Genomic DNA, 14,722 nt, shown 5'->3' with positions numbered 1-14,722 from the left:
AAACACATATATGAAGCTTATTTTTTTATATAATATTTTCGAAACAGAATTTTTATTTTAGCATCCGTTTTTCAAGAAAAAGTTGACTATAGCTCCTTTAACTAAGAGAACCGGCACATCTTGTCTGTCCTTCTTTCTGTAACGCCTCAATTCTTTTTTTTTTGTCTTTTTTTATGTTGTGGTTATTTATTGTGTACAAAATCTACAAATACAGCATCACCTACAGAAATAGTGGAAGATATAGTACCGTATTTTCCGGACTATAAGGCGCACTTAAAAGCCTTTAATTCTCTCAAAAAACTACAGTGCGCCTTATAGTCCAGTGCGCCTTATATATGGATCATTCATTGACATTGACATTCCCTTTAGCACAGCTCCATCTGTTGGATGCATAACGCAACGGTAGCGTCTATTATGTGCGCCTTATAGTCAGGTGCGCCTTATATATGAAAACAGTTTGAAAATAGACCATTCATTGACAGTGCGCCTTATAGTCAGGTGCGCCTTATAGTCCAGAAAATACTGTAATCTACATGGGTTTTAAAACAAATAGTCCTTTGACTAAGACAGTAAAACATTTCAGTTGAGTGTACGTGTGGTTCAACAAGTTACAGAATGGCCACATTTAGTCTTCTTAACCCTTTTTGTGCCTATCCCAAACAAGTCCGGCTTTTTTTCAATACAATACAATATTTTTTTTTGCTATTTTACTTACCCTGAGCTGCTTGTAGAGATGTGGGTGGTCCTGGCTCGTCCTACGCTTCCCAACGACCGAGTCTAGATGGTCCGACGATTTATTCCATTGAAAATGGTTTAGAATAAAGTTTAGAGCCACCCAAAAAAAACTCAATCTATACTGTCGGCGGCGCGACGTATTCCGGGGTGCCGATCCCGATCTAGTCCGGGTTTTTTAATAAAATGAATTAATTAATCGGAGGCCTCAACGAAGCCCCGGTCTAATTTTCCATCCAGGGCCGGGGCCGCGATTCTGTTTACATCGGCCCGCGAGAGGGTAACGCCGCCGCATCGCGCTGCCGAATCCAATACAAAGTCACATCTTTGGAGCTCATTTTCTCTGAACTGTGTTCTTATGGTAGCGGGAAAGTTTTATTTACGGCTAAATCGCCGAAAATCAATCTTCTAAATGAGTGTTAGCCTATAGCAATCCTGTAGCCATCTTCATCCGGGTCTTTTTCATCACATGCACAAACGTGACCACGCACGTCACTGCTACGTGAGTCCCTGTATGTTGCAACGCTCCTCTATGAGAGAGACCCTGGCCACTCAACAGACTTTGGCGCCCCCAAGTGGCCCGGCACAGTATGAGTTAAGTGGTCATTTGGAACCCCCAAGGAACCATATAAGGGTCTTCTTCTTTAAGGCCTCCGAATACAGCTGTTGGGACCCTCTTCTGTTCACGGTGCACCTCCTCTGGCCCTTGTCCATCATCATCTTCGTCCTCATCGTCGTCGTCATCATCAATGTCAATCTCATCAGGATTGGCTTGTTTGGCAAGCTCAGCTAGCTCACTGTGAGAAGTGTCACTCCTGACAAAGATAATTTCTTTCGGCTTGGGCTTGTCTTTTTCAGCTTCAGCAGCAAGTCGTTGTGCCTGCTTCTTCATGTCATCGTCCCCCATCTGGCCTGGAGTGAGGTCTGAAACAGTGCCTGTGGAGCTGGTAGTGGCCTTCATCATCTGGGCTGACATGAAGTTGACCTGTGTGTTGTATGTTGCCTGGACACTACGCTTGATCCTCAGCATCTCTCGGATGGTGTCCTCATTTCCATGGCGGATCTCAAATTCCTTCCAGTTCTGCCAGAAAGTGGCGGTGGTCCTAGGATCACAGTTCTGGGAGCAGTAGGAGTAGATTGCTCTGCCTCGGTCAATCTCACCCAGCTTACTCTCCATGTCAGCAAATCGCTGGCACATGTCCCTGGCATGCTCCTCTGGAAGGACCTCAATGGCCTTCTGATAAATGGCTCTGGTGTAGGTAACTCCATACATTTCTGCAGCTCTCTTGATGTAAATGTTAAACATATGATGTCTTTCACCAGGCTCCACTGCCTGTGTTGCCCTTTCATAGACTGCCATGGCATGTCGAGCCAAGCCATACTCCTCTTCCAGCTTGGCGTACAACAGGTAAATGGTCTTGGCAAACTTGGCGGGGCAGCCATCCAAAGCTTGCTCAAACAGATCTCGAGCTCTCTCCAACTTTTTGCCTCCGTAGCGGTCAATGAACTTGGTGAGGTATGTGTTCCAGATGTCATACACATTGGGCCACTTGAAGAGAGTGATGCCACGCTCATACGCTTTGAAACTCTCCTCAAAGTAAGCGTGTTCTTCCAGGTACATGGCGTAATTGATGATGATCTGTGGTGTGGCAATGCGGAGGTCAATAATACGGTCATAGACTGCCTTCGTAGACTGGAAAGTTCCAAGACTCTCCTCCAGGTCAGCCAGCATGGACCAAACCTTGAGGGATTTGTAGACTCTGTTCTGGACTGGCTCGGACACGTCAAAGTACTCTGCCTTCTTTGATGGGATGGCTGTGGCTTTTCTCAGTATGTGGAGTGCCTGGTCATAGTTCTCATGGCGTAGCTCCATCTCTCCATATTCACACCACACCCCCGCCAGGTCATCCACACCCTTGTAGTTGACCTTGGTCGCCTTCTCAAAGATGGTCCGAGCATCATCCAGTTGTTCATTTTCCTCGTAGAATTTAGCAAAAGAAACCCAGAGGGAATGAGGTTTCCCGGTGTCTTTCAATGGATCGATAGTCTGCACCGCCTCCGTGTATGTATTGATGATTTGTCTTGCATTGCCCTCATACAGTTTCACCCTCTTATGCCACTCATGAACATTATGAGGATTCTGCCGCAGTAGGACGCCGTTCAACAGCAGTGGCCGCCGGGTTATCAACTGCTCAAAACGAGCCAACCTGAGTTGCAGGTCTATGTCCTCATCATCATCCTGCCCAATTTCAGATGTGGTCTCCATTTTGGCAGTGATCATTCTCTCCTGAAACTGGGCATAGCTATCAAACACTTGGGTGAAGTCCCTTACTGTCACCACAGTCAGAATGGCCTCTTCATAGACATCACGGGCCTTCTCAAAGTGCCCACTGCGGATGTAATAATCAGCCAGAGAGCACCAAAGTTTGCCAAGTTGGTCTGTGAAGCGTGTGAGGCCTCCTCGGATGATCGCCGCTGCATTCAGCGAGGTGACTTTATCAGGGTTCTGGGAGATCAGGTCGCATAACTCATGCCACAACTGGTAGTTGGACTTTCCCTCTTTAGACACAAAGCTTTCATCATTGACAACTGCGGCTAGTCGCACAGCAGCTTCATCCAAGCGTCCAATAGAAAGTAGGTAGTCTATGTACTCCTCCGCATTCTCCGGGCACAGCTTGAGGTATCTGCGATAGACACGGATAGCCGTCTCCGGCAGAGGCAAATTCCTGGCAAAGCGGAGGTACAGGGGCCAGATGCGGAAATGCTGGGTGACTGGAAGTGCTCTGAGAGCACGATCAAACGTTCGCCGGCTCCGGGTGATTTTGCACTGAGACACCAGGAACTGGCAGTAATCAAGCCATATTCTCGGCATCTTATGCATGAACACCAGGGCTCTTTCATGGCAGTTGTTGATCTCCTCGTATGCAGGCTCTGTGATGCATTTCCCTTTAACTAGTTTCCGTCTTTCTCTCAAGTAGTTGTACCAAAGCTTGTAACTTCTTGGCAGCTCTTTGAGGGCCCGCTTGTAGATCATGTTCAGGGTGGCTTTGGTTCCATTCTGTTTGAACTCTATGTATCTCATCCAACACTCGACAGAGTATGGGTTCCTGATGATCTCCTCTTCATATGGAAGATCATCTTCCTCAAACATGACGCTCGCTTTACCATTGGCCGGAATCATTGTTTCCACTTATGACAAGACACAATAAACACACTAAATGACTGTAAAGTTGGCAAGCCAACTGTCTGCTAGCATGCTATGGGTAGGTATGGCTGTAACGTCTCAATTCTGTTTGACATTTTGACATCACATGACATCACGTGACATCACCTCCTCAAAGATCAAACCCTGGATATCCATACATGGAGATGACTGGATCATCACCTAGATCTCCATATATGGAGCTGACCTCTACATCTGATTACCCAGATGGTGCCCTGTTAGGGCAATCACACTAATAGAATCCCCTTTATGCCCATAAAAGGGGACAAGGACTGAGAGACAGATACTGACACACACGTCCCACATCACACGGTTGGTTCTACAGACAGGGATCTCCATATACAGGTATAGGCATAACAGGGATCGTATCTATGATGTCAGACATCATAGGACTTTCACATAACGAGTAACAGAGTAAGCATGTCTGGGGTCTCACAGAACACGGGTGGTTCTACAGACGCTTCAATGTATATAGCTGACATAAATATATATGGTTGACCTGCCCATATATGGAGATCCCTGATGTCATGGTTCTCCTTATATAGAGCTGACCGGCACTGGCATCACCCGGATTGGTAGTAAATCTCCTGTTCTCCCATATATGGCCAAAACCGGTGGCCAAGACAGATGGCGCGACCTCGCTTTTCGCCCTTAGGCATCTTACTAGTTAGTATTATTGGTAAGACCTGTGAAGGAAATGAGAAGAGACCCAACTTATCTCCAAAATGGCAAAGAATGTTAGAGAGGCAGGGGCTGAAATTTCTAAAAGGGCCTTTTGGTGAAAATGGCTTGATACCACACTGAACTAAGCATTATCAAGTCAATACTGAAGATGTGGCGTAACGGCATGTATTTCTACACAGAAAGGGCAATTCTTTCAACATAAGATGTTGCATTCAAGTTCAGGAGAGTTTGGACAAGGCAATTCTCTTGAATGCTGCCTTCAGGTATGGTTTCTTTCACCATAGTAAAAACTGCATTCATGGTCTGGAGAGGGCACTTTTTACAGACGGGTAAAAGGGTAGGGGCTCAAGCCCCCTTTGATGTCACGTGGCATCAAAGGGGGCACATAGACACACATAGACACATGGGAGGGGGTGCACAGCGACTGGAGGTGAAGGTGAGGACGAGCGAGCCCTAACAAAATGATTAGTTGTCTTACATATAAAATACAATATTGTATTCCTTCTCTTTAGAAATACAAATCCCGTTTGTGCTCATAGATTTTTCTGTGCTCCTGTTTTATTTTGTTTTGTTAAATCATAAGCACCAGTGTACCCTATTTGCAAAAAGCTTACCTAAGTACCACATTATTCTAGATCTATAACATGCATCATATAATCATAATATTGCAATAAATAGATGGAAAACTATTCTACGGATGACACATTTCAACATTATTTGTGAACAATATTAATTATATGTGTGTTTCTTATCAACATATTCAGTCACAGTAACATATTCAAATTCAGGCAAACCCTCTAATTTAAATTCATCACGTCATTGCCATTGGGCATTATGCTTCTAGTAAAATTACATTAACTAACACATTAACATAGTTCCATCCGGTCAAAACTAAAATAAATAAAACAACCAAAACAGCAATGGCATTACATTATCTCACAGCTTTTTGTGTAATGTGTGCAAAATATTCTGTCCACTGAAGCATAACGGGGGTGTAAACAGCCAATACCACCGTTAATTCTTGATTATTCTTCAAAAGGCCGATCTTAGGTTCATTGAATTGTTTTAATTTTGTTTAATTTTTTTGTATTCTTTGCAGGAATAGAAAAAGGAGGCAGCTTTCACTGCTCACCACGGCTACGTCCTGCTTGGCTCACTATAACATCTGTTCTCTCTGCCCCTGGGGAATACAGCTGGGGTTTGGCCTCCATTGAACAATACAGAGGAGACAAGAGAACAGGGAGGCAGGGGAGTAAGAGAGAAAAAGAGAAGGAGATGGAGAACGTGCGAGACAGTGTATGAGTAAGATCAGGGGTGTCGCACCAAATTCTGGGCCCTGGGTACTTTAACTATTGAAAAATAGCAGATATACAAGCGAGCTTGTAGATCTGCCATTTTTTATTTATTTTTTTAATCTTGAAAAAGTCTTTGAATATTTCAAATTCTGTGTTTCTATGTCAGTGGTGCTCAAACCTTTTCATGTCAATGACCCCCAAAATGATATGTATTTTGGCCACCGAACCCCATTTGAAAATATTTAGTTCCAGGGACCCCCCAGAAGCAAAATTTGAGTTACAAATGTTTGCTTAAAAACGACATAATATTCAAAGATTTGCACACATTTTCACGACTTTTCAAAAATAGAGATCTACAAGCTCGCAGCTTGTATATCTGCTATTTTTCAGTAGCTAAAGTATAAAATAATTCCAGGCCCCTCCACCTTGGGCCCTAGTAACTCAGTCCCACTTTCCCCCCCTTTGTGACGCCCCTGAGTAAGATGCAAAGGGAAAGATGGAGATAGACAGAGAGATAAAGGGAGAGCGAGTGAATGAATGAGAAACGCAGGGGAGGGGTGGGGGGGCAATACTTTCTGCTTTACATAACTTCCAGCATGTCTAAAAATACAATCCCGTAAGTCTGCGGCTCAATTCTCCAGTGTTGTCATAATTTAGTCACACTGTACCACAGAGTGAGGCAGTTAAGCTGACAGATGTTTACCCATTTACTCATTGATATCACTCTAACAAATGTTAACAATGTTTAACATCAATATCCACAAATAATTGGATGCTTAAGTTACCCCGGTTGGCAATGCAGAGCTCCATGGGTATGAACAGGGTACTACTGTAGCGTCACGGCCGGGAGGCGAACCCGGGACCCCGATTTGCCAGGTATGCACGCTGACCAGTCAGCCAAAGTGCCAGGCACGTTGGCGAGAGCCAACGCACATAACGTATAGGCTACAGTCGTCCCCTCTACCTGGAAGCGTGACCTCGCGCGCCGGCCAGGATCTAAGATCGACTTTGAAACCGGGGGGTTCAAACGCAACTCAGGGGGGAACAGTCGTAGCCTACTAGCCGGACAGGTCTGCACCGCCGCCGGGGATGAATACTTCCCCTCTGCACCGCTGCTACACCGCTGCCACCAATGTAGCGTCACGGCCGGGAGGCGAACCCGGGACCCCGATTTGCCAGGTATGCACGCTGACCAGTCAGCCAAAGTGCCAGGCACGTTGGCGAGAGCCAACGCACATACCGTATAGGCTACACTACCACTGCCAAGGTTAGGTGTTCAATTACTGTTAAAATGAAGTCATGTTGATTAAAAGGGCCCACAAAGTGACATTATAAAAATAAGTAGGCACAAAAGTTTAATTAGTATTTGCATTTGTCCGCCGTAGGCAAAAAAGTCTGTGTTTAATAAGTATTTGAATTACCCCCCCATAATTGCATATTATCTAAGCATAACCTTGTTGGTCAAGAAATGGTTAGGCATAATTATACATTGGAATGTCAAATTATGACGAGGACAAAAACACATACGTAGCCATCATTACTAAACCTAAGGGCAGTGATGTTACTAGGTTTTCAATGTAATGGGTCCCGGGACCCACAGGTGGTCATTCAAATGGGTCCCAGAAAAGTTTTATGAGTCCTCAATATAAAGTTTACGCGTGCAAAATGGCGTCGGACGTCGGTGGAATCAAAACATTGACGTTTCTATCGCCTGTTTAAGACTTTCTACGTGGATTTTATTTGTGTTAACGTAGGGTAAAGTAGGATGCTTTCACCCATGAACAATGGTGGTGTCTCTGGAAAAAAATATATATATTTTACCGTGATGCGGTAAATTATTTTAACATGGACTCCAATGGAGGAGCATCCCCGGGACCCCAGGACCATGACATGAATGAGTCCCTGGGTGACTTGAATGAGTTTTTGATGCGGGATGCGCACGTAATGACATCACTGTAAGGGTCTCCTCTGTTTTTGCAATTCATAAAAGTCTGACTTTGCTTGAGCAGATTGTGAATGTACAATACTCTTTCTCCTGTTTCTATACAGCTTGTACTGTACTGTAGATCGGCTATTTTCAAAAGATTTTTATTACATTTTGAACTTGTGAAATGGGACATTCTGCACATACTTTTTATTTTGGTACTTTTAAGTATATTTGACTCAGATACATTTGCACTTTTAGTCAAGCACATTTTGAATACAGGACTTCTAGTTGTAACATAGTACATTGCAGTATTAATACTTTTACTTAAGTAAAACATGTAAGTACTTCTTCCATTACAGCAGAAAAGGCATAAAGAAGAGGCAGATGTAGCGACCAAGGGTATAGTATCCGGCTTGAAAGTTGAGGCGATATAGTAAGTGATAGGGCATTCACAGAATATTTGAATATTCATATATCAAAGTCACTATTCGACGTTGTTCACCGAAGTCAAATATTCGCTTATTTATTTTATTTGTTTCTCTCGTTAAAAAAATAAATAAAAATAAAAAATATATATATATCCACCTGTTTCTGCAGGAGTTTACTGGAGATTATTTGGACCTGTTTGGACCACACTTCCGGTTTAACAGCAGACATACAAGCTCACGTCGCGTCGCAGATGCAACCCGTTGTGAGCTTGTAAATCACACTCGGCTGCGGCGCTGGAAGCTCGGTACAGTGTCTGCGCAATGCACTATGGGGCGTTGGAAAGTCGTGGATATATATATATACAGTGTATATATATATATATATATCTTCATGGTTTATACAGCTTGGCTAGATAGGAAGTCATAAGAATGAGTTGTCAATGACCCTGGTGGATGAATTGGTTAATGCTCTACTAATGTCATGCGTCACATGTCGTCTCCCGGAACTAATTACCAGTGGAGAAAAACAACGGCCAGCCTCCGATGTCATGATGGAGGAAGAGCCAGCTAATGCAACTGTCACTACTAGACCGAGAATTGCTCGTTTTTATTTGATGAAAAAACAAATACATATATATATATATATATGTCCTGTCGAATATTCGACTATTCGAATACTTTGAGGTCGAATAAATCGAATACTAAAAATCACTATTCGTTAATGCCCTTGTAAGTGACTTCAAGAGAAAATTCATAGTAGTTTTGCTGCTTTCCCCTGGCACCAAAACGTGTTATGCTCCCATCATGGGTTTCGATGGGTTTTTCTGAACTTTACACTTGATTTTATTACCTTAATAAACATTGTCATAAATACTTTATGCTCCCAGTCACTAGTTTAACGTCTTCTTTCAATCACCATGATATGCGTTTTGAGTAGATGCTCATGTACAAGTAGAACAATACAGACAGATTCAGAAGCAGAAGCTTTGCAGCAAGATAGACACAGCTACAGACAAGCAGACAAACATGCAGATTACATGAGCAACATGAGATGCAGTGGACAGGTAAATCAGGTACAGGGACGTGCTGGCCATTGGGAAAAGCGGGACAATTCCCGAACGGCCGGTTCATTCCAGGCCGGCCATTAGGAAAAAAATAAAAATAAAATGTCGGCCTTCGTTCCATTTTGGGGGCTGGGCGGCCAACAAAGTAAATTGTCACTGTCGGGCAGAAACCTTGTATCTCCAAGTTTCAAATGTATATATTTTTTCGCAAAGTAAAGCCCTGCTTCATCATACAAGGCCGTCGCACAAAAGTAGTGAAAACAGCAGATCTACAAGCACACAACGCCTCGCGGTGCGAGGCGTTGTGTGCTTGTAGCTGTTTTCAGTAGTTTAAATCATTTTTAAAATGATATACAAAACAAACGGTTTCGGACATACAAGGTTTTCACCCGACAACAACGAAATATAACTACAGTAATTGGCCCACTGGCTTGTCACTTGTCATGATCTGAAATGACAAATCTTTGAGTAGCAGCAGCGCTATAGAGAGAGATCTCTCTCTATAGCGTGCAATGAGGGCCTCTACAACTCTTATTCCCAGGCTGAATCAGGGGCCCAGCACGTCCCTGTGCAGTGGACAGGTAAATCAGGTACATGCATAACTGAAGAGGCAAAAAAGAGATAGGTTCGACAGGCAGGTCAGTGAAACAGAGGAGTGACAGGTAGTCAGACAGGCAGTGAGAGTGGAGAGACAGGTGGACAAGGCAGGCCACAGAGACGGTGCACACAGGCATTCTGAGAGACGGATTTGTAGATGGGTTTTAGAGGGACAGGCAGGAAAACTAGAGACAAGTACATACTGTACACAGGTAGTGTTAGAGAGGGGGGTTGATTGTGAGTGAGTGGAAAGAAAGCTTGCAGGCAGGTGGTCAGGGAGACAGGTTAGTAGACAGTAGGGATGGGACGATTCGCGATATTATCGTTTATCGTATCGTGAAGATTTAATTTATCGTGATATCGTCCTCCGTCATACACTGGGATCAATTCACCTTTTATTTGCCGAGCTGCATATCCAGTACCACTTAAACCCTCTATAATAGGTAAAAGTTACTTATAATATACCTAAAGTAGACAGGCAGGCAGGCAATACAGAGACAAGGCAGTGTCAGTGTGTGCGTGTGTGCGTGCGTGCGTGCGTGCGTGGGTGCGTGCGTGTGTGTTTGTGCGCATGCATGCATGCACGTGCGTAGGCAGTAAGACAGTGTGTGTGTGTATGTGTGTGCGCATGCATGCGTGCACGTGCGTAGGCAGTAAGACAGACAGGTATAGACAGACAGGTAGCCTCTCTGGGGCCAGTCAGATGTGTTTGATAGCATTTAGCAGGACAAGCACATGTCAGCCGTAGCTGACCTCTGCGCCAATTACTGAGCTGACACCCCCACTAATGACAGGATCCCTATTCACTGATTCACTGCTCTGCTGCTGTTGGGCTGGCATAGCTCTCTCTCTCTCTCTCTCTCTCTCTCTCTCTCTCTCTCTCTCTCTCTCTCTCTCTCTCTCTCTCTCTCTCTCTCTCTCTCTCTCTCTCTCTCTCTCTCTCTCTCTCTCTCTCTCTCTCTCTCTCTCTCTCTCTCTCTCTCTCTCTCTCTCTCTCTCTCTCTCTCTCTGCCCCCTCAACTCAACTCACCTCTCTCTCTCTCCCCCTCTCTATCTTCTATTAAATTGTCTCATTTAATTTCTTTCCTGATTATGTTGCTCTCTATGCCTCTGTCGTCCTCCCTTTTGCAATGCTTCTCTCACCGTTCTTTTGTCATACATACAAGCCAACAAACACACATAGATTCTGAAACGACGTGAGTGAGCCGGTGATGGAAATCATTTACAAGAGAGGGATATTGGGAGACTCAGGGAGACAGAGAGAGAGAGAAAGAGAACTCGAAAAAGCATCAGAGCAAATATCTACACCCCCACCGCCTCCCGTTTTAAACCTGAGGTCAGCAGGTAAAGGCGTATCTAGATCGATGCTGGTTAATTCAGAAAGCTTGCTCTCCATGGCCTGATATCAGCAGTCCTCGGGACTGTGAAATGCTGCCATGGCTTGAAGATGAGCTATGGCGGGCTGACTCCAGCCCCGATCAATTTCCAGTCATCTACCTCAACCTCTGCTACACCTCTGCTGCAGGGTGGCGTAGCATGCGTCGGGGGGTTGGGGGTGGTGGTGTGCATCACAAGAGTGGCGGCTAACTCACACAAACGCCTCACGTATATATATATCAAGGTCGGGGGGATATACCCAGGATCTGAGTCAAATAGAGGATTACTTAATACTTAAGCAGAATACTTTGGTTTGGCTGGGAGACCTCAGTTGCACTCGGTTGCACTCACACGTGAGTCGCACAGTTGAAAATAAGGACGCAGCAGGCAAGGTACCTTTGTTTCCTGTTGAGATTGGCACATTTCCTGGGGCAAGCTGCCCAGATCACACATGTCAAGCGTGTCTTCTTATTTTTTCACTCTCAAAAAAGCGCCTGCAATATAGTGCATTTGAAACTACATTGCAGTGCACATCATGGGGTGATCACTGCTTGCCTCCTGTGAATTGTTTTATTTAAATTTTGGTTTATTTTCTGTTTATTTCGTTGCTGAGTGAGGTTGTGACATCTGTTGTACAAACTCCATTTCCCCTCACAGCTTCCCTGTGTCCAAAGGATGCACCTCACAGTTGACACAGACCTGGATAGGCAACCCAGCCTGACAAGAGATCTTTAATTTAGCTTTCTGCTAGCCTTGTTTTTTTCTTCTGTATGGGTACACACATTACCTTGCTAAATATGACTTAGGAGATTTCCAGAATTGTTGTGGTTGGTTAGTAAATTTGGTTTCTACACTCAATGGCCATATTATTACGGTATGTACAGCCACAATTATTCACATTCACCCCCAGGTGTGAATGTGAGTAATTGCATGAGAGTTAAGGAGGGCAGTGCTGTGAAGAGCACCCGACCCCACCACCACAAAACAAAGCATTTAACAACAAATGAGCAGTCTAAACACCATCCAGTTTTTCTCCCTAAAAATATAGAAAGAAAAAATTAAACACACACACAGACACACGCACGCACGCAGCGGTTTTAAAGGAATAGTTCACCCAAAACATTTCTTATTTTCTATTAATTACACACCCAGCTTTTCGTGGAGATCATTTTAGTTCTTTCCTAAGAAAATAATTTGATGATAGAAAAGTAATTTCATGGGGTGAACTACTTCTTTAATCAGATTTCACATTAGGTTCACAAGAGCAAAATGCACAAACAATGCTAAAAAATATATATATATTTTTAAATTTTAAGCCACAAAATAATTTCACCACTGCAGAGATCATTGTCCTCCCATTATCTTGCGTTGCAAGTACAGTATAACGTTGTTGTTGGGTGGTAACCTTGTATGTCCACACCGCGAGGCGTTGTGTGCTTGTAGATCAGCTGTTTTCACTACTTTTGTGCGATGGCCTTGTATGATGAAGCAGTGCTTTACTTTGCGATAAAAATGTACAAATTTGAAACTTGGAGATACAAGGTTGCTGCCCGACAGTGATGAGAGCAAAATAGCCATGCATATCAGATCCAGCCCCAGATGTTCAAGATTGCACTCCTAGATAGCGACCCCAAACTTCTACATTAATCCCAGGATGCATTTTTCATTCTGTACGTGTATCTTCTCTCTTCCCCAGCTCTTTTCACCACAGTGCTCTTGTACCTAAGGGAAATGTAATTGTTTCCTTCTCCCAGCAATAATACAAGCAGACTGGAGTCATGTATTATTCATGTCATCCAAGTTGGCGCGCTGCGTTAAGAATTAGAGGTCATCTTCTGTTCTGGCTCAAGACACCGTGGTATGGCGTCCTGTGGGAATACCCCGCTTTGTGTGCATCTGTATTGTATGGGTAGTTGCTGTGCATTTATAATCTCCATGTAGATATGTGTATGTATGAACAGTATGCATGCATGTAGATGTGTGGTGTACATACAGTACATACTGTTGTGTGTAGTGTACATACATACTGTACCGTGGCCTAAACCTTGTATGTCCAAAACCGTTTGTTTTGTATTATTTATCATTGTAAATATGATTTAAACTAGTGAACTACAAGCACACAATGCCTTGCGGTGTGAGGCGTTGTGTGCTTGTAGATCTGCTATTTTCACTAGTCTTGTGCGACAGTCTTGTATGATGAAGGAGGGCTTTACTTTAAGAAAACACTCACACATTTGAAACTTGGAGATACAAGGTTTCTGCCTGACAGTGACGATCGCTTTTGTGTCTATGTGTTCTAGCACAGGAGGCCTGTCCTCTCCAATAATATAAGAAAGAAAAAAGATTGTATACGAATAAAATTGCCTTCAAATCCATTCTGTACAGTATACAGTATATACACATACAGTATACTCTAAGATACACAACATCAATTGCAAATGTTACAGTCTCAACAATGCCCTCTAATACAAATGAAACATGTATGGCATTGGGGAACAAAGGAATCATTGCTGGCTATTCTCTTCTGTACAGCTTCAGACTTCAATTCAAATGCATTTTTATTTTAATTCTCGTATCTTTTCCATATTAACACATGGGAAGCCAAGGTTTCTAACATTTCTAGCTGTTGCTGCTGCCGTCGTTCACTTACGCTTTAATTTTGAAGAGCCTCGGAAGCTTCGTGCGTGTGCACGTGAGTGTCCACTGACGATTGAGAAGGATAATCCATTTGTTTACAAACGCTCGCGAAACTAAAATCCAAACCGGGGCCGACCATCGCAGTAAAGTGTCGCCGTGAAAACAGGCAGATCTCTGCTTCCCTGGCGTTCTTTGCACCTTATTCATAGATAAAGCCCTTTTTATGTTTCAGCATATAATAGAAATCAATGCAGCCTAGACGTGCCATTTTGTTTCTCTGCGAGCCACGTTATGACGTATGGACCAGGATCTTTCACAGGGTACACAGGATGCATGCAGCTGCATGTAACCAAGTTAACCCTTTGTCTCGTTGAGGGACGAGACAACTGAGTTTTGGCACAGCGACCTCCAGTGGCCGTATCTCGTTACTGAACGAGTTTGGCCCCCAAGTTGTTAAGATTGACTGGACGACGCCATACTTAAAGGGGAAATCCAGACCAAAATGACATATCCCCCTCTAAATGTGCCTTTTTTCATAGATGTTCCTACCTGGTTTGGTGGATTTCTGTTATTGTTGCTCCTCATTCGAGCAGCTAAAATGGGGCTGGTGCGACTCTCCCAAAATCGCTTATTTCGGGTGCTCCAAAGTTATTTTTTTCTTTATGAATCGTACATGTAGAGTTCCCTGAGATGACCCAAAGTCTTGTCCACCACATATTGACCCCGATGAGAAACGGGCTGAAAACAATTACGCAGTT

At 43.8% G+C, this 14,722-nt stretch overlaps 1 protein-coding gene across 1 annotated transcript; it reads right to left on the bottom strand.

Annotated features, from left to right (window-relative positions):
* Nucleotides 1-1,327: 1,327 nt before the first annotated feature.
* On the bottom strand, nucleotides 1,328-3,913 carry LOC308302553 (pre-mRNA-splicing factor SYF1-like; the record flags this gene model as incomplete). The annotated part of the gene is made up of 1 exon (XM_080746809.1): nucleotides 1,328-3,913. One exon carries the CDS (start codon nucleotides 3,911-3,913, stop codon nucleotides 1,328-1,330), a length of 2,586 nt encoding a protein of 861 aa, XP_080602935.1.
* Nucleotides 3,914-14,722: the final 10,809 nt, after the last annotated feature.

The sequence above is a fragment of the Nannobrachium achirus genome (genome assembly GCF_963921795.1).
Source record: "Nannobrachium achirus genome assembly, chromosome: 17".
Classification (NCBI taxonomy): domain Eukaryota; kingdom Metazoa; phylum Chordata; class Actinopteri; order Myctophiformes; family Myctophidae; genus Nannobrachium; species Nannobrachium achirus.
This window is presented reverse-complemented; position numbering and strand designations above follow the sequence as displayed.